This window comes from Peromyscus eremicus, chromosome 1 (genome assembly GCF_949786415.1).
Source record: "Peromyscus eremicus chromosome 1, PerEre_H2_v1, whole genome shotgun sequence".
Taxonomy (NCBI): domain Eukaryota; kingdom Metazoa; phylum Chordata; class Mammalia; order Rodentia; family Cricetidae; genus Peromyscus; species Peromyscus eremicus.
This window is the reverse complement of record NC_081416.1, coordinates 54,148,954-54,174,851: the sequence shown is the minus strand read 5'-3', so window position 1 is coordinate 54,174,851 and position 25,898 is coordinate 54,148,954. Positions and strand designations below refer to the sequence as shown.

At 48.1% G+C, this 25,898-nt stretch overlaps 1 protein-coding gene across 3 annotated transcripts in view; it reads left to right on the top strand.

Annotated features, from left to right (window-relative positions):
• The window catches only part of Batf2 (basic leucine zipper ATF-like transcription factor 2), a 29,229-nt gene extending 11,059 nt beyond the window's left edge, over nt 1–18,170 (top strand). Inside the window, exons 1-3 of one of the 3 annotated variants that reach the window (XM_059262362.1) lie at nt 9,711–9,905; nt 12,273–12,377; nt 16,915–18,170. In XM_059262362.1, the coding sequence (XP_059118345.1) occupies nt 9,867–9,905; nt 12,273–12,377; nt 16,915–17,601 (831 nt within the window). In that variant the 5' untranslated portion in view covers nt 9,711–9,866 and the 3' untranslated portion in view covers nt 17,602–18,170. Of the gene's footprint in view, nt 1–9,710; nt 9,906–12,272; nt 12,378–16,911 lie in introns of those variants that run through there. The other 2 variants (XM_059262356.1, XR_009379131.1) reach the window with 2 other exon arrangements.
• The last annotated feature ends 7,728 nt before the right edge of the window (nt 18,171–25,898 follow it).

The following is a 25,898-nucleotide window of genomic DNA, read 5'->3' as shown; positions in this document are numbered from 1 at the left end:
TCCAGGTCAGGAGGCTGGAGAGATGGCTCAGTGGTTAGGAGTGTTTACTGCACCTGCAGTGCACCTGAGCTTGGTTCCCAGCACCCATGCTGGGTGGCTCACCACCACCTGAAACTCCAGCTCTAGGAGATCAGACCCCCCCTCAGGCCTCCACAAGCACCTGCACATCCAGGGCACATGCACACACAATGGGGAAGCGGGAGAGAGGGCAGAGAGACAGATGAAAAATCCAACAAGGTAGAGAGGACTAAGAAAGACATGGAGGTTGTCCTCTGACCTCCACATATATGAACATACAGGAACATGTACACACACACACACACACACACACACACACACACACACACACGTGCTGAGACTGGCAGAACCTGACTCTCCTTGGTTTTGCCATTTTGACTTTTACTGTCCTCTCCTCTTACTGAGCCTCAGTCTCCTCCAGTTAGAAAGCCAGGAGGCTGGATAGACAAGATTTAGAGTGCTCTGGTTGTGGTCACCTGTCCACTTGCCTAGCTCAGGTGGTCCCAGGTCCATCCCTCCCCTCTTGGCACCATCCAAGGTGCTGAGTTGGCCAAAGGCAGCCTCTTGTGTTGGGGCCTGTGAGGTGCTGGCCTCGCAGGAATGGGCAGGCTTCACTCCGCTCCAGTCCAGCCGGGTCTCTGGTGCTTGCTCCTTGACCCTTGCTGGCTGCTCTCAAAGGACAAGAACAAGGGGACTCACCTTTGTGAGCTCACTAGTGACCACTGTCCATATGTAGCTTCAGTCATGATGATAGCTGTGACAAAGAGAGGGGTTTTCATTTCATAGACAAGGAAACCGAGACCCAGAAAAACCAGGCCTTGGCCAAGGTCACCAAGGTAACCAGCTTTGGGAGAATCTAGGAGCTGGGGTCCCAGCCACCGCCTCCTCAGCCCTATTGTTTACTGTTTATACTTCCTGCTCTCCTCCAGGAGTTCAGTGAGCTTCCTGGAAATGCACACAGCTTAGGGAAAGCAGAGCAAAGCACAGGCAATACTTCCCAGACTGCGGAGGGCTCCAAAGAGAGCTGAGCGCTGGGATGTGTCATCTCCCACTTCCTGTCAATGGCACAACCCACCACCAGGAAAGGACTGATGACTATGGTGATGTCATAGAATTCCAGGTGCTGTCACCTGCCCCTTGGGAGACCTTTTCATTAGCTGTGCTGGAACTGAAAGTGGTCCTTCCTGGGCTGTGTCCCCCAAGAGTCACTTCCCCAGTCCCTGCCTAGCAATCGGCTGCCTAGAATGGTTCCCTTCTGCAAGCCTTTGCCTTCCTGTGTGTAGGTGGCTCTCAGGACCTTGCTTCCCAATACTAGCTGCTGGGAAGGAATGCAAAGAGATGAGTAGGGATAAAAGTCCCTGCAAGGGCAGGTGGCCCATGCCTTCCAGCACTTGGGAGGAAGGTCAAGAATTCAAAGGCTGCTGGAAAGATAGTTCAGTAGTTGAGAGCACTGGCTGCTCCTCCAGAGGACTTGGGTTCAATTCCCAGCACCCATATGGTGGCTCACAACCATGTGTAATTCTAGTTCCAGCAGGCCTCTTCTGGCCTTCTTGGGCCCCAGACATGCAAGGGTACACATACTTATCTGCAGGCAAAACACACATTAAAAGAATTCAAGGTCATCTTTAGCTGCATAGGGAATTTGAGGTCACCCTGGGGGTATATAAGGCCCAATTTCAGACAACAAGGAGAGTCTGTCCCTCCCTGGCAAGGTGACTTGGGAGAGGAGAGGACAACCTAGACTTTTAGACTTTTCATGTTGGATTGATCTGAGCCCAGGAGGCACTCTTCCATGTGCCCTTCTTCTGACAGCAGCATCCTAATGGCCTTGGGAGTTGCTCCTGCCTCACTCCTAGTCCCTTAGGTTCAGATAAGGTTGACCCCACTACCTGCCACCAAGTGAGCCTGGGACCCTGGCTTTGCCCAGCTCATGGGTATTAGGAATACACAGGAGATTTGAATCAGACCAGGAGTGAAGAGCCTGGAGATATTTGTCATGCCTACTGAGAAAGATTGGGTGACTCCCCCTTCCTGGGGCCACTAAGTTGCTGCCCCTTTTGGGCAGCCTGCTAAGGAGGCCCTGCGTGAGAAATGCAGCCAGGCACCAAGTGGGTTTGAGGGCCTTTTCATTAAATATGTATATCCTCTCTCTGTTCTTGTACCCTGGAAAAATGGGCGCGGGGGGGGGGGGAAAGTTGGGGGATCTAGGAACTTGTGACTATCTTCCCAAGGCAGGCTGGAAAGAAAATTCTTAGAGGGAAGGGAAAGGTGACTGTACCCTGGACTCTGGGTGAAGCTTCATTACCAGCTGAGAAACAAGAACAACGTAAACATTTGCTGTGGGGCTGGAGAGATGGCTCAGCACTCAAGAGCAATTACTGCGCTTGCAGAGGACAGGTTGATTCCCAGCACCCACAGAAGGTGACTCACAACTGCCTGTGTCTCCAGCTCATCTGGCTTTTGAAGACACCCATGCACACACATATGGTACATATAAAATCATGCCAGTACACATACAGACAAATCTCTAAATCTTGTTAAAACATTTATTTATTGTGTATATGAATATTTGCAGGTGAGTGTGTTGTGGAGTATTTATTTACACTGTAAAGATGTGTCTCTGCCTAAGGCACCTTCTGATTGGTTTAATAAAGAGCTAAATGGCCAATAGCTAAGCAGGAGAGAATAGGCGGGACTTCCAGGGAGAGAGAGGACTCTGGGAAAGGAGTAGACTCCAGCAAGACTCAGAACAGGTTGAACATACAGTACAGAGGAGAGGTAACCGAGCCACATGGCAGAACATAGGTTAATAGAAGCAAGTTCATTTGAGTTATCAGAGCTAGTTGGGGACAAGCCTAAGCTAAGGCTGAGCTTTCATAATTAATAAGAGGTCTCTGTCCTTATTTGTGGGCTAGCAGTCCAAGAAAGCCTGACAAGAAAGTCAAACTACAGGGGTGTGCATGCCAGGGCACATTCCGCAGGTGGAGGTCAGAGAACAACTTTGTGGAACTGGTTCTCTCTTTCTACCATGTAGGTCCTGGGGATTGAACTCAGATCATCAGGCTTGGCAGCAAGCCCCCTTTACCCTCCGAGCCATCTCACCAGCTGTAAATGTAGGCTGACTTTTTGGTCGGGACTGTTGGCTCCCCAATAATGACAGGAGATTTGTTATTAATTATGAAAGCTTGGCCAATAGCTTAGACTTTTTTTTTTTTTAGCTAGCTCTTATAACTTAAATTAACCATTTCTGTTCATCTGTGCGCTGCCCTGAGGCTCGTTTACCTCATCTATGTACTGTCCATCCTGCTTTCCTGCTTCCTCCTCGACTCTCTCTCATCTCTGCCCTTCTTCCCAGAGTCCTCTGTGCCTGGAAATCCTGCCTATCTATTGGCCATTCATAGCTTTTTATTCAACCAATCACAGTGACATATCTTTACACAGTGTAATTAAATATCTCACAATAGTAAATTATCTTTAATAAACCTCAACTCTGCTTCATAATGGCTAGTCATGAAACTTTTTCTGTTTTGAAACCAATGGCCTGGTTTTACCTGAGTAGAGGTCCCTAAAAGATTAAAGGAACTTATCAGGCTTCAGAGGCAGTGGCATGGAGCTGTGTCTCTATCCCTGTTACCACTGATCCTCCTGCCTCAGCATCGAGAGTTATGGGATTATAGGTGTGAGTCACCACTCTTGGCTATTGATGTTGGTGGTGCTGGCAAAGAAGGTAATCCAAGCTGGCATGACATGAACAAAAACAATTAGATGTCCACTGAGTCCCTCCGTTAGAAGTCCAACATGCTCCTTTGTGAGCATTGTGAGGTGACCTGCAAAAATGATTCACTGTTCTTTTGACGAGAAGACCTACAAAATTTACAGATCAAGAGGGTCAGCCATCATTCCCCAGGGACTACACAGGTAAGCATAGTGCTCACCCCTCACCAAGAACATTCTTTGCAACAGATGGAGAACACATCAATTGTTTATTCAATACCAAGAGGTCAACTCTGAAATCATTTACATGCAAGTAACATTATACAGAATCAGCAAGTTAAGTGTGTGTAACAATTAAGGAAAAGACTGTAAATCTGAAAGAAAGCAAGGGGGATACATGAAAATGTTTGGAGGGAGATGAGGGGAGAGAGAAATGATGTAATTATAATCTCAAAAAAAATGGGGTTGGGGATTTAGCTCAGTGATAGAGTGCTTGCCTAGCAAGCGCAAGGCCCTGGGTTCGGTCCTCAACTCCGAATTAAAAAAGGAAAAGAAAAGAAAAAAAAACTTATATTAAAAAAGAGAGCCAAGAGGCTCACCTACCTCTTTTCAAAGGTGGGTGGGTGCCACTATGATGAGCAATTATGTAGTAGAGAGATTGGAGAGAAAGAGAGGCAGAGTGGTTTGTGTGCTGTGGAGGGAGGCAGAACTGGTGAGGAACAGGCTGATGTGAGAGGCCTTTGCTGTCACCTGAGGGCCATGTCTGGGCCTGTGGTCCTACTGAAGCCAGGATCTGTGTTGATGTCTGTGGTCTGGGCTGCAGCCTGAAACCATGTTGATGTCTGAGCTGGCCCCACACCCTCACCAGCTGCCGCTGACCCACCCCAACATGTACCCCATCTGTGAGCTGCCAGACTGTGTGACGGATCTGGTCCTGTGGAACCACAGCCACAGGACCTCCATGACAGGGGCAACAGCAGGATATGGGAGGGGAGTCTCAGTGAGGGTCCAGGATTGATGGTGTGCCAGTGACCTTGAACAGACCAATGACTCATCGCAGTGAACGTTTGCAAGTAAAGCTGTTTGGGCAAAAGGGTTCAGGGCTTGACACACCGCAGCTTCGTGATGGAGAGGCAGGAAAGGCAGAAGAGCAGAGTGGTGCATGCCCAGTGGAGCTGCGGCAGCCATGACAGTATGAGAGAAGGCTGCAGTGGAGAGAGGGGCAAGTAGTTGTCCAGAGGCGTTGGTGAGATGGCTTAATTTTTTTTTTCTTTTGGTTTTTCGAGACAGGGTTTCTCTGTATAGCTTTGCACCTTTCCTGGAACTCACTCTGTAGCCCAGGGTGGCCTCGAACTCACAGACATCTGCCTGGCTCTGCCTCCCGAGTGCTGGGATTAAAGGCATGTGCCACCACCGCCCAGCAAGAAACTCTGTCTTGAAAAACAAAACAAACAAACAAACAAAAACATTTTTTATTTTTTTATTGTTGTTGGTGGTGGAGAGGTTACAAGGGTGGAAGAAGTAGAGGATGAGTGGGATTGAGGTGCATGATAGGAAATTCCTAAAGAATCAATAAAAAAATTACGTTAAAAAAGAGGGCCAAATATTCTTGTTCACTATGTAGCTGAAAATAACCTTTAACTCGTGATCCATCTGCCTCTACCTCCCTAGTCCTAGCTGTAAACCACTAGGCTATTTACAGCTAGGTTGAAAGATGTCACTAAGTTTTGGGCATGGTGGTACACATTTTTAGCATCAGCATTCGATAGGCAGAGGTAGACAGATCTCTGTGAGTTTGAGCCAGCCTAGTCTACATAGTAAGTTCCAGGCTGCAGAGTGAGAGCCTGTCTCAAAACTTAAAGAATGACCCAAAAGGCAGAAGTGCTGTGAAATATTCCTTTACACTTTGTGAAGATGTGTCACTGTGACTGGTTTAATAAAAAGCTGAACAGCCAATAGCTAACAAAGAGGTACAGCAGGGACTTCTGGACAGAGAGAGCTCTGGGAAGAAGAAAGGGGGAGTCACCAGCTGGACACAGAGGGAGCAAGACATGAAGGAGGAGAGGTAAATGCCACGAGCCACATGGCAGCATGTAGATTAATATAAATGGGTTAATTTAAAGTTATAAGAGCTAGTTAGAAACAACCCTAAGCTACAGGCCGAGCTTTCATAATTAATAATAAGTCTCTATGTCATTTTTTTGTGAGCTAGTAGCCCAAAGAAAAGTCTGGCTACACAGAAAGCAGGAAGATCACCCACAAATTCTAAGCAATGAGTTTCAGGCAGCTAGAACAACACAGAAACACACACACACACACACACACACACACACACACACATACACAGAGAGAGAGAATATGAAAATGATTTTCTGCTGGGCAGTGGTGGCGCACGCCTTTAATCCCAGCACTCAAGAGGTAGATCACTGTGAGTTTAAGGCCAGCGTGGTCTACAGAGTGAGTTCCAGCACAGTCAGGGCTATACAGAGAAACTTTGTCTGAAAACACACACACACACACACACACACACACGCACGCACGCGCGCGTAAAAGATTGTTGGTTATAAAAAAGCAAAACCCAAAAATATTCCCCAAAAGTTTGACTTACGGTCTGCTGCGTAACATGCTAGGCCTTTTACATTTTCTGCTTCATCAAACCCTTATTGGCCCATTTTACAGAGGAGACGCAGAAGTTAGTCCAGTGACTGGTCCAGGACAGATTTCAGACCTGGCACAGAACCTGCTTGTTCTCTAGTGTACATCCCAAATTGCTGTTGCCTTCCCTGACCTCCTCCGCAGGAGTGTCCCACACACTTTTCAGTTACAGAGTGTGAGCAGCTGTGGCTTAGCCTTCAGCAAGCCCTTCGTTCTACATGAGAAGTCAGCCCACCTCAGTCCCATTTTCTTCTGTTCACTTCAAGGGCTGAGGAGGCCAGGCCTAAAACAAAGGATGCACGTAATGGGAAGATTTAAACCAAGAGATCCTCATCCCTGCACAGCTGGAGGTCTGAACATCTGTTCCAACCTGAGGAGGTGTGGGAGGGCATTAGGACCAAGCATCAACACATCCTGGACTCTAACAAATGATCCCTTCCCTGTGCCTCAGTTTCCACACAAGCATATTGAGGAGCTTGGCTAGTAGAGTCCTCCAGGTTTCTAGGGTAGGTCTTATGGGAGTGAGTCTTCCCGAAGTTTCTTTTCTGAGAAAAATTTTGGAGATCCTGGACGTACAGAGTCCAGCCAACTGGGCTTTAGTTCATTCAGGTGCCAACAGAGCGTTTGTTAGGTGGAGGCACAGGGACCACATCAGAGAGCAAGACAGCCGCTCGCTTTGGACCTCAGGTGTCAGACCTGAGACCCTCCAGCTTCCACCTCCCAGGACTGCCAGATTAATAGGCCCCCAAGAGCTCAGTGGAGAGGATTAAGGGCTTGGAAGAGGGAGAGATTCTGTTCTCCTTCCGTCTCTACCTCCCTGGGGTAGGTGACCTTAACTCTCTGGGTATTCTGTTCCTCCCCTTGGGGAATGTTCTGAATGTCTATGTTCTTGTCAAACTCATATTTTAAATACCAGTCCTTCAGTTAGGTATGGTGTCACACATCTGTAGTCCCACCACCAGGAGGCTGAGGCCAGATTGCAACAACGCAATCCCAGAAGGCTTCCTGGACTATATAAGACCCTGTCTCAAAAAAAAAAAAAAAAAAAAAAAAAAAAAGAAGAGGAAGGAGGAGGAGGAGGAGGAGGAGGAGGAGGAGGAGGCGGCGGCGGCAGCAGCCACCAGGTATGGGGCTCAGTAGGCACTAGGCAGAGGCAGTAGGGGTGAAGCCAACTTGGTCTACAGCCAGGGCTACCTAGTGAGAACCTGTCCTACCATAAGACTGTAGAACTTGGTACCACACACACTTGTAATGCCAGTGTTCTGGAGGCTAAGACAGAAGCTTCTCTGTGAGTTTAAGTTTAGCCTGGGCTACAAAATGAGACCCTGGCAACTCTCTGCAGGAGCTGAATCTGCTGCATCTTTGGGCTTTTCTGCCACCAAAGCTATGGGAAATAAACGTTTAAGCCACCCAGGCTACAGTATTGTGTTGGTGTGAGGTGATGAGGGCACTTTCCAGGCACTGGCCTGGGAGTTCATCCACCTCTCAGGGAAGCCTTGCAGGACCATTTAGGGTTAAATATTACCTTGAACCCTCCCTGCCTGCCGCTCCCTCTCCCTTTTCCTGGAGATCAAGCCATAAACACCTCCCTTTCCTCTTCCTCTGGGAGGCTTTCCCGGGAAGGGGGGGGAGGAGGGGACACACACACTCCTGTAGACTGGAAGCCACAGGTTGCCACTGGTCTAGACGGTCAAGGGAGTCTAGATCTAGTTAGATCTACAGACTGAAGTAGGGACACTAGGCCCTAGCCCCCCCAATAGGTGTTTTTTTTTGGAGTGACATCATGCCCAAGCCTCCTCCTGACTGTTCCCCAATGGAGTTCACAGACTGGCTTAATGAGCCCCTCAGGTGCATGCCTCAAGCCAGCTGTCCTCATCTTCTGATGTCTGGGAAACAAAAATAGTTCCAAGAAATGAGCAGCCTCATTGTATGGGGTTACCCCATTTCAGCCTCTGCCCCCAGGACTCTCAGAAGCAAGGTGACAAGGTCCGGCTGTCATATCTAATCTCACCTACCCAGTTTTAATTATGAGCGTACATCAATGATTCTAGAATCCAGATTCATTACAAGTTTCAAAAGAGGGAATGCACCTAGCCTGGCAGTACTTTATGATAGGGGAAGGGCTTTCTTCTCATCTTGTTCTTTCCCTCAAACAGCTCTGTAAACTAGGACTGATTTTATCATCCCCAGAAAAGGGATGAGCACACTGAAGCTTCCTGCTGTAAACTTGGTGGGCAGAGCACCAGGGCTCAGTCAGGATTTCCAACTATAAAGCCCAGGCTGGCTTCAGGACCAGTTCTAGAGATGGCAAAGGATTGTTGTGCTCCATAGCTCTGGTCATTACAGACATCACTAATCAATCATGGCATGGCAGACATTGCTAATCAATTGTAGTGTTCTTCTATTTTTATTTATTTACTTTTTTTTTTTTTTTGGTTTTTCGAGGCAGGGTTTCTCTGTGTAGTTTTGTGCCTCTCCTGGAACTCACCTGGTAGCCCAGGCTGGCCTCGAACTCACAGAGATCCGCCTGGCTCTGCCTCCCGAGTGCTGGGATTAAAGGCGTGTGCCACCACCACCCAGCTATTTATTTACTTATTAAGAGACACCACCACTTATAGCCCAGGCTAGCCTCCAACTCTCTGTGTAGCTATAAATGGACTTGAACTTCTGATCCTCTTGCCTCCATTTCCCAAATGCTAGGATTGTTTAGTACTGGCTGCCCTGTAACTTGATAGCCTGTAACTCATAGACACCCTCCTGGCTCTGGAATTTAAAGGTGTGCACCACCATGCCAGCCCTGACTGTTTATTTTTGCAATCATGCCTGCCACATTGGTCTCAGATTTCAGAGTGGTTGCATTGTCTCAGTTCCTTTGTCAAGTCTGGGAACTTTTACTATGTAGCCCAGGTTGGCCTCAAACTCATGGGTGATCCTCCTGCCTCTGCTTCTGTAGTGCAAGCACCGCACTGACCACACCCAGCCCCAAGTCTGGGAATTTGTTCCATCCTACCACATCCTTTACAGATGAAGAAACTAAAGTTCAGAGAAGATGAGTCACCTTCTCAAAGCTGCACAGCTCCAGTGTGGACTGTGAACCTGGGGCTCCTTCCTTCATGCACCCCCATGCACCCCACCCGCAACCCCGCTTTTCTTCTAAGTTCTGTCCCTGGCAGCCTGCCAGCCCTCCCCAGGGTACTGCCTTGTTCCTCCTGTCTACCGTCCACCATCCTTCTTCCAGAGAAAGGGCCAACCGGAAGGCAGTTCACTTAGGAAGTTCCAGCCACATGAGCAAGCAAGAGCCAAGGATTCTGGGCAGCCGGTGGCTTTAGGAGAAACTGAAACTGGGTGTGCTGGGGGCGGAGTGGTCACTGGGGATTTAAAGAGCCACCACTTCCTTGGGCCTCCAGAGGGCACTGGGAGGGCAAGGCTGCTGAGGGACACCCAGGACCGGATTGAACCTCTGCTCCCCTGCCTAAGCCATGCAACTCTGTGGGAGCGGTGCGCTGCTGACTGGGCCAGTGAGTACAGGGGACTAGCAAAGAAACACATGGGCTCAGACGAGGAAGAATGCAGTGAGGAGCTCCAGTCCCAGCTCCACACCATGGTCTGTGTGACCTGGGACTGGGCTCCACACTCCCACCTCTGGGTTCAGTTCCTCCTGGGGATTGGAATGAAGCCTTCCCAGCTCTCACACTGCAGACCAGCCTCCAGCTTTCAACTTGGACTCTGCAGACCTGCTTACTCTTGTTCCATTTGCTCTCACCTTGCTGCTGCGTTTTCCAGACCCTTCCCTTCTCTCCTCAATCCCTCAAATCGAAGCTTCCTTCTTTCCTTCACCGACTCTCTCCCCAGCCTCTAGTCTTCTGGTCCTCTGGGCTCTGAAGTTTGCCCTGAGGAGAATACAGCCACTGGCAGCCACAAAGCAAGGAACGTGCAGAGTCCTCGACCAGGGTGGCTGGGGTCCTGCCTGGGGTGGAGTGACAGAGGCACAGGTTCCATTTAAGTTCCGTGGTCCCCAGGGTTGGAAGGCTCAGAGCTCTCAGCCACAGTCCCCGCCTCTGTCAGGCAGACTCTCCATTCATTCATTCTAGGCATTCATTCATTCTCGGCAGCCATCCCATTTCAGTGTGAGCATGGAGCTTTGCCACCTTTTCTAAGCTAGGCAAATACTCCCCACCAAGCTGCATTCCTACCTTCTTTATTGTTTGTTTGAGAAAAGATCTCATGTATCTCATCCTAGCCTTAAACTCACTATGTCGCCAAGCCTGGCCTGGACCTAACCCTTCTGTTGGGATTATAAGCAGGCACTACCACGTCGGGCCATTTTGCCTGGTTTTGCTTTGCCCTTTGTTTTGTTTGTTTGTTTGTTTGTTTTTGTTTTTGTTTTTCTTCGAGACAGGGTTTCTCTGTGTAACAGCCCTCCCTGGTTATCCTGGAACTCTCTTTGTAGCCCAGGCTGGCCTTGAACTCACAGAGATCCACCTGCCTCTGCCTCCCGAGTGCTGGGATTAAAGGCATGCGCCACTACCGCCCGGCTGGTTTTGTTTTTTTTTTCTTCCCACTTCTGTGCCCTCCTAAGATTAGTGCCTGGTACACAGTAGGTGCTTAATAAATGTTTGCTGAAAGGGTGGGGAGATGGCTTAGTCGGTGAAATACTTGCCTTGGGAGTCTGAAGACCTGGGTTTGGTACCTAGCAGCCGTTTAAAAAGTCTGCTGTGGTGTCAAGCACTGGGAGGGGGGAGACGCAGGTCTCTGCGTGATGACCAGGCACTGGTGAGTCCCAGACCAGTGAGAGACTGCCTCACAAAATAAGACGGGGTCTGGAGAGATGGCTCATTGCTTAGGGAGCACTTACTGCTCTTAGAGAGGACCTGAGTTTGGTTCCCAGAATCTACATGGGGCAGCTCACAACCAAGCCACCTGTGACTCCAGCTCCAGGGGATTTAACAGCTTCTTCTGGCCTCCAAGGGTACCTACACTCACCTAATTTTTTTTTTTTTTTTTTTTTGGTTTTTCGAGACAGGGTTTCTCTGTGTAGCTTTGCGCCTCTCCTGGAACTCACTTGGTAGCCCAGGCTGGCCTCGAACTCACAGAGATCCGCCTGGCTCTGCCTCCCGAGTACTGGGATTAAAGGCGTGCGCCACCACCGCCCGGCTTGGTTACCTACACTCACATACACATACATGTCATCACATACATATGCACATGACTTTAAAAATGAAAATAAGGTGGAGGGCTTCTGAGCATGAATGATACCTAAAGTTGACTTTCTGGCTTCTATACACATGTGTGTCTATACACACACACACACACACACACACACACACACACACACACACACACATTAAAAAATAAATGTTCTTTTTTGTGGTAAATAAATGTTTTTTGAGTAAGTGAATACCAGTACTTTGGGACTGAGGTGGGCATGAGCACATGGAACCATATCAGGCCCTGACGCTGTCTTTGTGGAGCTCTTGGCTAGGAAGATCAACCCTTGGATTATAGAAATGGCAGCTCACTGGTGTGTCTACTCCCAACTTCTCTCCTCTACTACCTGTGGACATTTGGGGTAGCACCATGTGCCTTTGTTGTACTCAGAAGAGTCAATGCTGGCTTTTGAGAATGTGTGTTTGAGGTTGCTATATTCTGGGTTCGAATCCCAGCCTTCTAACTTATGTAAGCTGTGAGCTGGACACTGGATAAGGTTGGGTTTACAGTAAGGACTGCAGTGTCTTGGGGGGGGTCCAGGGCTGTAGGCACCATGGGAGGAAACATTTTGGGAGAACAGGGGTTCTCAAGGACTAGACTTGAGAAAGACAGCTGATCAGGGTAGAGGGGGCAAGCCACTGCCAGGACCCCAGAACCCTCTGCCTCATGCCCCATAGGAACCTGAGGAGTGTCAGAAGCAGCTGAAGAAGAAGCAGAAGAACCGGCTGGCTGCCCAGCGCAGCCGGCAGAAGCACACTGACAAGGCGGATGCTCTGCACCAGGTAGGGATGCCCTCTGTTGGTTCCTATAGAGAAAAGAGCGCTCTTCTTTCTAAAAGTTTACCTTATTTGTTGTTATTGTTTCTGTTTTGTTTTGGTTTGTTTTTTGAGACAGGGTTTCTCTGTGTAGACCAGGCTGTCCTGGAACTCACTCTGTAGATCCACCTGCCTCTTCCTCCTGAGTGTTGGGATTAAAGGGGTGTGCCACCACTACCCCTCTAAAAGTTTGTTTTATTTTGTATGTATGGGTATGAATATTTTGCCTGCATATATGTCTGTGCACAACATGTGTGTCATGTTCTGGAGGACAGAAGAGGACAGCAGATCCCCTGGGACTAGAGTTAGAGATGGTTGTGAGCCTCCATGTAGGTGCTAAGAATGGAGCCTGTCCCTCTGGAAGAGCAGCTAGTGCTCTTACCCAATGAGCCATATCTCTAGACCCAGAAGAGTTTCTTCTGCAAAGTCCAGAGCATGATCTAGAGCATCTGCCCAGCATCTAGTGAGAACCTCTTGGGGAGTCACGGGAAAGTAAAGACATGACATGGTGAAGAAGGAGTATGCCAGAAACATAACCCACTAACCCATCAGTTATGGATCAGTCCATTCCCTCACCATGGCCATCATTCCATACTTTATCCACACTGTTGCCTTGAATCCAATAACGTGTGAATAGTTTATTAAATCTACTTTTAGATAAAAACTACTATTCTTAAATATTTTACACTGCTATGGATTTTTGTATATTGATACAAATATGAAGTTATTTTTGTTATACTGAATATATGTTTCTACCCTTTTTAAATTATTTTTGTTTTATGTGCATTCTTGTTTTGCCTGCATGTGTGTCTGTGTGAGGGTGTCAGATCCCCTGGAACTGGAGTTACAGACAGTTGTGAGCTGCCATGTGGGTGCTGGGAATTGAACGCAAGTCCTCTGGAAGACCAGCCAGTGATCCTAACTGCTGAGCTATCTCTCCAGCCCCTGTTTTTACTCTTGTTTAAGATATTTTTATATATTGATACAAATTTAAGGTTATTTTTGTTAGAACCTACTGTACCTGTGTTTCTGCTCTTGTTTAAGGTATTGCACCTATATAACTTATTTAACAATCTAATATCAATTTATAGTCCTTGAAAGTTATTATTACAAACTATTTAGGATAATAAGGAAATGCAGGTTAGTAGTTAGTCACTTATTACAGTCAAACTGGTAGTCATGTTAGATATGTTTTCAAGGTCAAACAGAGACATCTTTTAGGTGGTATTCAAACATTTCAGAGAGCTACAGAATATGGCATTTAAAATGTTTTAATAACATAGTTTTTTTTTAAAGATTTATTTATTTATTATGTATACAGTGTTCTGTTTGTATGTATGTCTGGACACCAGAAGAGGGCACCATATCTCATTACAGATGGTTGTGAGCCGTCATGTAGTTGCTGGGAACTGAACTCGGGACCTCTGGAAGAGCAGTCAGTGCTCTTAACCTCTGAGCCATCTCTCCAGCCCCATAAGGTTTTTTTTTTTGTTTTTTTGTTTTGTTTTGTTTTTTGACAATGAGACATATCTGGCAGCACCAATCTACTTCAGAGAAGATGATGGGCATCGAAGAAACTCCATATGGAGTTTACTTTCTTTGTGGTAGAAATTAGCCACTGGGCAGGAAACTGTTCTTGCCTTGAGTGCTGACAGTGTGCTGTCCAAATGGACAAGCAGGACACAAAAGAAAGTGACTGCCAAACTTTGCCAAGATAAGGAGGACAGTCCTTCAAAATTCCTGCTCCCCAGAAAAGTCTGTCAGATATTCAATACCTGCAGGCTAAAGATGAATGTCCCAATGTTATAGAGGAATCTTGGGTGACTGTCCAGGCAGTTAACTGTTTCTGTCATTTCTTAGTTTTGGAAGTTGTTTGATCTGCACTTCCGGTTTACTCAGGTAATATTATATCCTTCTCAGAGATCTGCCTGCCCCTGCCTCCCAAGCGCTGGTATTACAGACATGCACTACCAGGCTTGTCTTATTTTTTGTTTTTTATTATGTATATGTGTGTGTCTATGTGCTTATAGGTGCAGTGCCCACAGGAGCCAGAGGTGTCAGAGCCCCTGGAACTGGAGTTCCAGGTGGTTGTGAGCCACCTGACATGGGTGCTGGGAGTTGAACTTGGATCCTCTGGAAGACCGGTTCACTATCTTAACCTCTGCCTCTCTGGTGCTAGGATTACAGGCATGTGCCACCATGCCCAGTTTATGTGGTGCTAGGGATTGATCTCAGGACTTCATTTATGCTAGGTGAGCACTTACCAACTGAGCTACGTCCCCAGTAGAAATATCCATTCTGGGGCCGTAGAGAGGGCTCAACAGGTCAGAAGAGCAGGTGCTGCCAGGTCCGAGGACCTGAGTTCAATCTCTAAGACCCACACAGTGGAAGAAGAGAACTGACCCCCGGAAGTTGTCTTTGACCCCACACTTGCACTGTGGTGTGGATGTGCCCCCTACACACTAAATACACACATAAATAAAATGCACTTCAAATTTCTGTAAAGGAAAAAGAAAGGTCCTTTCCATCTGCAGAAACCGTTGTGTAAGTGGTGCTGCTCGTGGCTCCGAGGCTTTCCGAGCCACGCCTGTGGCCTCCACCACACTGCATGCAGAATGTCCGTGGCCTCCACCACACTGCATGCAGAATGTCCGTGGCCTCCATCACACTGCATGCAGGGTGCCTGTGGCCTCCACCACACTACCTGTGGCCTCCATCACACTGCATGCAGGGTGCCTTTGACCATTCTCCTTGTAAAGTGTCCCACAAAGAGGACAAAGAAGTTGTTTGAGTTATTCAGACGTAAGAGGTGTGGAAATAAAGTTCTCCGTGTCTCCACCGTCACTGTCACCTAAATGCTGCTCAGAAGTGCGAGTGCGGAGCAGAGGGAGGCAGGCCATCTCAGTGGGTAAAAAGTCTGGACCCCTGCGTTTGAGTGGCGAGAGGACAGCACTTCTCCCACTGGTTTTCTTCTATCTCCACACACGGGTCATGGCACATGCCACTCCCCAAAAATGTTTTAAAAAATAGAAGCACAATCCTTGCATGGTGCACATGCTCAGATGGGGCTCTAATCCAAGAGGATTGAGAGTCTCACAAAGGGAGAAACGGTGGAGTGGCATGGTGGCATGTGCCTGTAGATCCAACAGTCTAGAGGATCAGGAGTTCAAGTCCAGCCTGGGCTATATGCTACTGTCTCAAAAACAAAACAAAATTGCATGTTGATGATTGCCCTGTGTGTTTTCAGAACCTATGGTTCAGCCAAACAGGGCTTAGAAAATGCTGACCCAGGGGTACCTGCCAACCTATGCAGCAGTACCCTGAATCCCTTAGTGTCTTGTTGGTGCCTTCTGAGGACCTGGAAGCTGAGCCCTGGCCTTTAGCAGACTCAATGTATCCAGGGAAGAAGGACATTGAAATTGCCCTGTAAAGGCCATCTCAAGAGTATCAAAGAGTCCAGGCAGAGCAGACAGTAATGTGCGAAAGAAGCGAATTCCAGGGGGAAGGACAGGAATTTAAAGAAGCCTGGCCGGGCGGTGGTGGTGGTGGTGGTGCACACCTTTAATCTTAGCACTTGGGAGGCAGAGGCAGGTGGATCTCTGTGAGTTCGAGGCCAACCTGGTCTACAAAGTGAGTTCCAGGACAACCAGGACTGTTACACAGAGAAACCTTGTCTCGAACCCTCCCCCCCAGAGAGAGGCAGAGATACAGAGAGAGGCAGAGATACAGAGAGAAAGACAGAGACAGAGAGAAACCTAGAGCCCCACAGCAGTGCATTCAGACCCTGGAGTCTTGGGAATCTTTAATGACTTCAGTCTACAGTTAATGGCACAGGAGAGCACGGTGGTACTTGCCAATAATCCCAGGATTTGGGAGGCTGAGGCAAGGAGGGCTGCAGCCAGTTAAAGGCTAGCCTAGGCTATAGAGGAAGACCTCATCTCAGAAAACCTGGGGGGATGCCGTAGTAGGTAAGAGCATTTGCTGTGCGAGCATGAAGACTTGAGTTCAAATTTCTAACCATCTTAGATGCTGGGCGTGGCCTCCTGTGCCTGGAACTGCAGCATTAGTGGCAGAAACAGGTACATCCCAGGAGCCTGCTGACCAAAACGCCCCGCTCCAGGGTTAGTGGGGGATCTAGACTTAAGGAAATAGAAGGCAGGGAACAATAGAAGATCCCCAATGTCTTCCTGTCACCTCATCTGCTTACAGTGCCCCCTCCCCAACCAATCAGAGATACAGTTCAAATCCATCAAACAAGACCCAGTCACTGAATGGGCCAATGAAGTGATGGGAGGTGGGGGACAGATCCTGGGTGCTCCTCAGAGGACCTATAGTGGGCAGAGAGCAAGGTCTCAGCTCTGGAGATTCGGGATAGGGGAACATGATGAGCCTGCCAGAGAGTAGCCAAGAGGTTCTATCTGGACATTCATATCCTATGACAGTGAGCACCCTGCACAGGGTCCTGATCCTGACCTCTCCCTGCCACTTGCTTCTCTCCCAGCAGCATGAGTCCTTGGAGAAACACAACCACGCCCTTCGGAAGGAGATCCAGGCCTTGCAGGCTGAGCTGGCACGGTGGGGCCGGACACTGCATCTGCATGAACGCCTGTGCCGAGTGGACGGTGGCTCCTGTCCCGCTCTGCTGCCCTCTGGATGCCCAGTCCAGGCTGAGCAACTCCCGGGACAACCTGCCTCCCGTGGATACTGTGGCTGCCAGGAAGAGCCGGGCCTGTTCCAGACTCCTGGCTCCTCTCCCCCAGCCCAGCAACTCTCTCCAAGTCCATGCTTCCACGAGTCCCCTGGCCTCCTCCCTTGCCCACTGCCCTCACTGTCCTTTGACCCTCTCATGATGAGGGCCCCTCTAGCCCAGCTGTCCCCCAGCCCTGTACTGTCCACATCATCCCCTGGCTCCAGCCTGCTGGGGTCTTTCTCTAAGTCTGATGCCCTCATGCCCAGCCCCCCAGACCAGCTGGGCTCTCCTCAGCCCCTCAGGCTGGAGCATCCCACCAGCAGGAAGCTGGCATCCTCCTCCAGCCCACCAGCTGCTCTGGGACCAGAGTGTCCACAGAACATACAGCGCTTGCCTGCGCTGTCTGGCTCCTCGGCAGACTGGCAGAAGCTGTCTGTGGACCCTAGCCCACACCCCCTCGTGGCCTTCCCGCTGCTCTCTTCTGCAGAAGTCCACTTCTAGCCTGTACCTAGAGCTGGGCTGCCTTCCCAGAGTTCCTGAAGCAGCCTCAGCACCCAGGCAGCGCCTCCATTTCTGCTTGAGTCACCGAGTGCCTACTGCTGTGGACCAAGCAAAGCCATCCTCTCCCTCAGCAGAGGCTACAGGGAAAGATGGTGGGGGAGGGGCAAATGCAAGAACCTTGAACCTGGCTGCAGTACTGCCTGTGTTTTTCTTGGTGGCTCTTCCAGCCCTGCACAGTACCAGGTCCTGTTACCCTCAGGCTCCCCTAAAGAGGCTCCTTCATGACTCTCGGGACTGGGGCCATGACAGCTAAGAGAGTAGGTGGGAGCTCTGCAGGGTTATCAGCTCCGAAAGGGCGGTCATTCCCACTCAGCACTAGGGTTTCACACATGGAACTGAGTGAGAGGGTGTGTCAGAAGTGGACTCACTCCAGGATCAGAACACACATCTCAGCACTTGTGATGCTAAAAAAAAGTGTTTCCCAGGCCCCTTTGTTTTTCTGGGTTGTTGAAAACTGGTTACACTCTGTTGATTATATATATTATATAAACATATATGCTGTGGAATAATCTTTCTGTTCATATGTCACTATGATTGATTTAATAAACTGACTGGTCAATAGCTGAACGGGATAAATTTAGGCAGGAAAGCCAAACTCAGAATGATGGGATGAGGAAGGGTGGAGTCAGAGGGGCACCAGCCAGACGGAGAAGGAATGAGCAGACACACAAAATGGGATAGAGGTAAAAAGCCATGAGCCTCAGGGCACCACATACATTAATAGAAATAGGTTAAGTTGTAAGAGCTAGTTAGTAACAAACCTGAGCTGTTGGCGAAGTATTTATAATTTATATTAAGCCTCCGAGTCAATTATTTGGGAAGCAGCTACCGGATATTTGGGAATAGGCTTGTGGGACAGAAAAACCACCTACACACACACACACACACACACACACACACACACACACACACACACACGTTGGAAGCAAAAACAAGACAGCAAAGTAGAGATGAGATGGATTTTCTCAGGCATATCAGTCATCAGGGTTCTCACTGGGTGGTGCAGACTTGCCCAGGAACTCACTATGTAGTCCAGGTTAGCCTTGAACTTGCATCAGTCTGTGAGCTTCAGCATCCCGAGTGCTAAGATGACAGACGTGGACCACCATGGCTGTTTCTTCCCTGCACTCTGAGTGCAGACCTTGAGCAGAAGGGCTAGCACATGCTTCTAGTCAAGGGCTCAGAAGGCTACCCTCCATCTTCTGCTCAAATGTGAAAGGGCTGCGCTTGGATTACTGCTCATTTGGCGACTACTGAAGAACTTCGAAGAATAAAGAGTATTTTGGAGGGCCAGCCAGATGGCAAAGGCACTTACGTGCCATTTAACGCTGGTGAGCTGAGTTCCACATAAAAGTAGGAGAGAACTGACTCCACCAAGTTGTCCTCAGGTCTCTACAGGTGTGCTGGGGTGCACCCTCATCCCCACACAGCATCCCTGCACACAGTAAGAGACTAGAGTGCTTTGTAGATTGAGAGGAGACGATGCTTGCAACATCCTAAGCAGAAAAACTAGAGTCTAGCACTAGAACTGTCACTGTAGTTTGATCCTCTGTTTGTTTAAAAACATAAACAGAATCAGGCGGTGGGAGGACTCGGCTTCTGAGAGCAGCAGGCACTCTGTCTGTGCGACTCCAGATATGTAAACACAGCTAGCTGGCTAGACAAGCTTTCCAGGAGGCTCAGCACATCCTCACGTCTGCACGGCCGTGCTAGTGAGCTGTTGCTATGTGACAAATGGCTCCAAACCTTAGTAGCTTAAGCACCAAACAGTTCTTCCTTCCTTCCTTCCTTCCTTCTTTCCTTCCTTCCTTCTTTCTTTCTTTCTTTCTTTCTTTCTTTTCTTTCTTCCTCCTTCCTTCCTTCCTTTCTTTCTTTCTTTCTTTCTTTCTTTCTTTCTTTCTTTCTTTCTTTCTTTCTTTCTTTCTTTCTTTCTTTCTAAGACACAGTCTCATACTGTAGCTCACACAGGCCTTGAATTCAAGGTAATCTTTCTGTTTCTGCCTCCCAAGTGCTGGTTGACTTTTTTTTTCTGGTTTTGGTTTTTGGTTTTTCTTTCTTTTTTATTCTTTCTTTTCTTTTTTTTTTTTTGTTTTTTTTTTTTTTGTTTTTTTTGTTTTTTCGAGACGGTTTCTCTGTGTAGCTTTGGTGCCTTTCCTGGAACTCACTCTATAGTCCAAGCTGGCCTCAAACTCACAGAGATCTGCCTGCCTTTGCCTCCTGAGTGCTAGGATTAAAGGTGTGTGCCACCACCGCCCAGCGTTTTTTGGTTTTTCAAGGCAGGGTTTCTCTATGTAGCCCTGGCTGTTCTGGATCTCACTCTGTAGACCAGGCTGGCCTGGAACTCACAGAGATCCACCTGCCTCTGCCTCCCAAGTGCTGGGATTAAAGGCATGCACCACTGCTTGGCTAAGAGCCCATACTGTTCTTGCAATGGACCCGTTTGGTTCCCTGCACCCGTGGCAGACAGCTCATAACCACCTGTTAGTTCCAGCTCGAGGGGATCGGAAGCTTCTTCTGAACTCTTTGGTCACCTTCCCTTATATGTGCATACCCCACAGGCGTACACACATATAGACACATAATTAAAATAAACCTTTTAAAAATAATAAAAGGAGGGGGCTATGGCTTAATGACAGAGTGCTTGCCTAGCACACATAAAGCCTTGGTTCATCCCTAGCATTGCAAAAACAAGTAAATATTGGCCTGAGAAGATAGATTAGCTGGTAAGATATTTGCTCTGCAAGCATGAGTGCCTAAGTTCAATCTGCAGACATCACCTTAAACAAACAAACAAAAAAACTGGTGTGCTGCAGAAGTGCTCCATACGCTGCTGGTGTTAGCCCCTCACCACCTGCCAGCTTCCAGGCAGCTCTGTGCTTTCACCTCCCCGCCAGTCACATGTGCTAATTTCTAATTTATAGAAATGGATTAATTTAAGATATAAGAACAGTTAGCAAGAAGCCTGCCACGGCCATACAGTTTGTAAGCAATATGTCTCTGTGTTTCCTTGGTTGGGTCTGAGCGGCTGTGGGACTGGCGGGTGAGAGAGATTTGTCCTGACTGTGGGCCAGGCAGGAAAACTCAAGGTACATGGTGCTGCCAGGCAGAGAGAATAAATAGGAGGAGCAAGAAAAGGAGGAGAGGACATCGGGGGCTAGCCACCCAGCTACAACCAGCAACGGAGTAAGAAATAAAGAAAGGTATATAGAATAGAAAAAGATAAAAGCCCAGAGGCAAAAGGTAGATGGGATAATTTAAGTTAAGAAAACCTGGCTATAAACAAGCCAAGCTAAGGCCGGGCATTCATAAGTAAGAATAAGACTCTGTGTGTGATTTATCTGGGAGCGGGGTGGTGGCCCCCAAAAGAGCAAAGAACAAAGAGTAAAAGAGTAAAGAGTAAAAAAACAACTACAAGGCCAGGCAGTGGTGGAGCACGCCTTTAATCCCAGTACTCGGGAGGCAGAGCCAGGAGGATCTCAGTGAGTTCTAGGCCAACCTAGTCTATAGTATGAGATCCAGGACAGGTACCAAAACTACACGGAGAAACCCTGTCTCACCAAAAACCAACCAAACAAAACAAAAAACAACTACAGTACTCAGGAGGCAGAAGCAGACAGATTTCTGTGAGTTTGAGGACAGCCTGGTCTACATAGTGAGTTCCAGGAGAGCCTGGGCTACATAGTGAGACTCTGTCTCAAAAAAAGAGAAGAAAATGACCAGAGTTAAAGGGACAGAATCTCTAGGTAGGTGTCATTCATGGCCAAGCCCTGGGTCATGCAAAAACTTGGGGTAGGATATCCCAGGCAGAGGACAGGGAATGAACAAAGGTTCTGGGTTGGGACAGGCTAATTGTGCTTGAAGACAAGAAAGAAAACTGATGTGACGAGAGTCCCATTAAAATGAGTAGAAAGACAAAGATGAGGCTGGAACATGGGCCATGATATCATGGAGCCTACAAGAGCCCATTGCTTGGGTGAGTGAGCAGTCCCTGGAACATTTTAAGCTGTTTTGTTTTGTGGAGGTGGTTTTACACACACACACACACACACACACACACACACACACACACACACACACACACAGTTTATTTGAGAGAGTCTTGTAGTTTAAGCTGGCCTCAAAATCACTATGTAGCCAAGGCTGGCCTTGATCTTCTGATCTTCCTGCCTGTTCCTACCAACTGCCGAGACTATAGGTATATACTACTATTTTGTGTCCTACTTTCACCTTAGAACAATTTATTGAAGGCCATCGAGTTAACTCAGTAAGCAGAGGCAGTAATGACCAGACTTAATAATAATCAGAGTTGGGTCCCCAGATCTCAAAAAGTGACAAGAGAAAGCCAACTCTCAGGAGCTATACTCTGATCTGCACACACGTATCATCACACATTCAAACCTGCTCTCTCTTGTTCTTTCTCTCACACGTAAGATAAAATAAGTTATTTAAAAAAATAACTATTGACATGCCTAGAATCCCAGAACATGAGACACAGAGGCAGGAGGATCACCACAGGTTCAGTTCAAGGCCAGCCTGGTCTACTACATAAGTTTAAGGCCAGCCTACGCTACATGTGAGTGTCTCCACAACAAAAGTGGGGCCAAGATGAATAGATGGGTAAAAGCACTTGCTGTGCAAGTGTGGTGGACCTGAGCTCAACCCCCAGATTCTGAGGTGGAGAGAGAACTGACTCCTTAAAAGCTGTCCTCTGACCTCCACATGTGATCTGTGGCACATGGGCACCAGCATGCACAGCTCACACATGTATATACTCTTCCTTCCTCCCTCCTTTCCTTCTTTTCTCCCTTCTTGTGTGGCTGTCTGTCTGTCTCTCTCTCTAAAAAACAAAACACCAAAGCAGTTATGTATTGACTGCTACTGCATGCCAAGAACTATTCAAAGCACTGGAAATAAGAACAAACACCTGCAATGCCTATCTATATGAATCTTGCATCTTAGTGAGATGACGGGGTAAGAAAAAAGAAGCAGGAGTGTCAGGTGTTGTGTGATATTTTGGTTGTGTTCTGAAAAATAAAGGTTGCTTGGAGTCAGAGGGCAGAGCTAGCCACTAGCTGACCATAGAGGTTTGGAGGACTATAAACAGAGAAGAGACAGGAAGTAGTAAGGCAGACTTTTGGAACAGTAGAGGTAGGAAGCAACTGCAGCTGCTCCTGGCTTCTCTGATTTTTCAGGTTCTTACCCCAATATCTGACTCCTGATTTTTTATTGATAAGATTGATTACATTGACACTTAATCTGGCATCCAGCTTTTGGGGCACAAATTCACGAAATAGCCACTTGTCTGTGGCTTTGTGGCCACTGACACCCACGGGGGGGGGGGGGGCCGCGGGCGCTGCATACGGGGTCTGCTTGCAGGAGCTGCACTCTCCAAGTCACTACACCATCGGCTGGCTTTTCCTTTTCTTCCCCAGGCCCTCTGAGCAGTCTGGGATTTTCCTCTTGCAGCCTCTCTACAGCAATCTCCACAAGCCCAGACTCCACAGACCCCTGGGCTCCATACGCTGCTGGTGTTAGCCCCTCACCACCCGCCAGGCACACGTGCTGCTTTCCATGTTCCCCTGTGTCTGCCTTTCAGACTGTCTGGCTCTTTGGCTCCTTTCCCCCGTGGGTTGTGAGCTTTCCCTGGACCCCCTCCTCAGGCTGCTGACATGCCATCAGCGGCAGCTGTCCTCAGCCAGGCTGTGCACAGCCTGTGTTCTCCACCCAGAGGTGCTACGCATTGACAGCCAGCCTCACACTTCACACCAGAGCGGTGTGAGGCGTGCCTCTGTACAGACCGTCTCCTGCACAAAGGACTCCACAGGGCAAGGACTGTCCCTGCTCCAGAAGCGGGCCGGGGTTACCTGGCACCACAGCGGCCTGGCAGGTGCCCTAGAAGGGGCCAAAGACTCGGAAGAGGTCCTGGACCCATTAGACTTTTGGCTTGGAAGTGGGTGACATACCTGAGTCAAAATTTGATCTGGCCCGGCGGTGGTGGCGCACACCTTTAATCTCAGCACTCGGGAGGCAGAGGCAGGTGGATCTCTGTGAGTTTGAGGCCAGCCTGGACTACAGAGTGAGTTCCAGGAAAGGCGCAAAGCTACACAGACAAACCCTGTCTCGAAAAAAACAAAAAAACAAAAAAAAAACAAAAAAAACAAAAAAATTGATCTGATGGAGGGTGGGGCGAAAGGAAGAGTGACTTCACACGTGGTCAGGGGACGGGTGGGGAACGCTCGACTCTACCCAGGTGGGTACCAAGATAGCTTTTTTTTGGATACCGATAGCAGATTTCTCAGCTGATGCAGTAAGCCAGATCAAGCCGAATTAAAAAGACCAGGCATATTGGGCCAAACGCTCTAGGGTGACTCTCCAGCCCCTAGAGGTGGGGGGGTGGGGGGGTGGGGAGGTGGGGGGTGGGGGGGTGGAGAGCATGTGGCAGGTCTAAATACCCTGTAGGTGCTGTCTTGAATTTCGGGGGAGGAGCCTAGACTTTTGGCAGTCTTTTTGAGAGGGGCGGGACTTGGAATGGGAAAGAGTGGGGCTGAGGCAAAGTTTCTAGCCACACACAACCCCCTCCCCCCCAAAAAAAAAAACCAAAAAAAAAAAAAAAAAAAGAAAGAAAAGAGCAAGAGTGGAGTTAGGGTGGTGATGCATGCCTGCAATCCTAGCACTCAGAAGGCAGAGGTAGGAGAGTCAGGAGTTCAAAGCCAGATTCATCTACATAGAGAGTAAAGGGAGTTTGAGGCCAGTCTGTCTCTAAAAGAAAATAACAATAACAAAAATACCCAAAGTGCTTATATCAGTAGCATTCATAGTGGGAGAAAACTGGAAACAACCCAAATACCTAATACGTATCAACTAAAAATAAACTAGAATATTTTACATGGGCAATGCTATACAGCTTTGGGAATGAATGAGGTATACAGCTGTCTGGGACAGTATGGATGATAAACATCACAAATGTCAAAATGAACAGGGTCAGTGACACAGTTCCAGATCACCACCTAACAGCCCAAAGAGTCACCTTATCTCCTGAGACCTCAACACAGGCAAAAGTGGATCCTTGGCTCCTCTGTAGAAAAGAGCTTCAGGACTGGGCAGTGTGAAGCCCAGCTGAAGTTTATGAAAGATATTTTAATAGAGACTTTAAGAGAAAGACACACCCATTGCATGGGTACAGGCTTCTCAAAGAAGTGCTCACTTTATTGTCTTCATAATCATACGTACGACTGTGGTTGTGTTTGAAGCTATTGTCTTCAAGGAGCTGATGTCGTCTTCAAGGAGCTGCTACGGGATCAAGATGAGATCACAGAGTGGCTCCCAGGGTTTCTGACAAGATTACAATAGATACTGTTTGCAAAGGGAGCAGAAGGTTGGAGAGATGAATGGTTCCAGAGGACCCAGGTTTCATTCCCAGCACCCATATGGTAATTCACAACCATCTGTAACTTCAGTTCCAGGGGACCCAACACCCTCTCTGACCTCCAGGGGTACCAGGCATGCTTAGACAGACATGCAGGCAAACACCCATACAAATAAAAGAACAAAACAAAACAAAACAACCCACAGATTTTGAAGGGACCAAAATGGAATGTTGTTACTGTAAACCAAGTTTATAGCCTTGCTTGGAATCCCCAGAACATATCTGAGAAATGAAACAAAGCCCCAGCCAAGGTCATATACATTGCAGGCCTTAAGCTTGTCTCTTTGCAATTTTAATGTAAAATGTTTATATGCAAAGGAATAGCATCTGTATTTCTTCAGTTCTTACAGAAATGCTAATTGTGCTAAAATCTTTGTTTTTCAGCTGGTGAGAAGCTTCACTTGGCTCCTTTCCTGCAGCAACCCCTGACCCCCATTTTCCTCCGTCTTCATATCTTCATACACTAAGAGAAGGAAACTTGTATGCTCCATTTATTCCAGGTTCAGGAGGAATCTACAGTTAAAAGCTGAGTGAGGTGTCACAGCTGTCAGCCTCTGGGGGCCCAGGAGGGTCCTCAACAGCTCCATCATGCTCTGCTATTTTTCTTTTTCCTTTTTTTTTTTTTTTTTTTTTTTGCGGGGGAGGAGGGGAGTTGAGACAGGGTTTTTCTATGTAGCCCTGGCTATCCTGGAACTCACTCTGTAGACCAGGCTGGCCTCAGACCCAAAGATCCACCTGCCTCTGCCTCCTGAGTGCTGGGATTAAAGGTGTGTGCTACCACCATGGCTTGGCATAAATGTTAGTTCTTAAA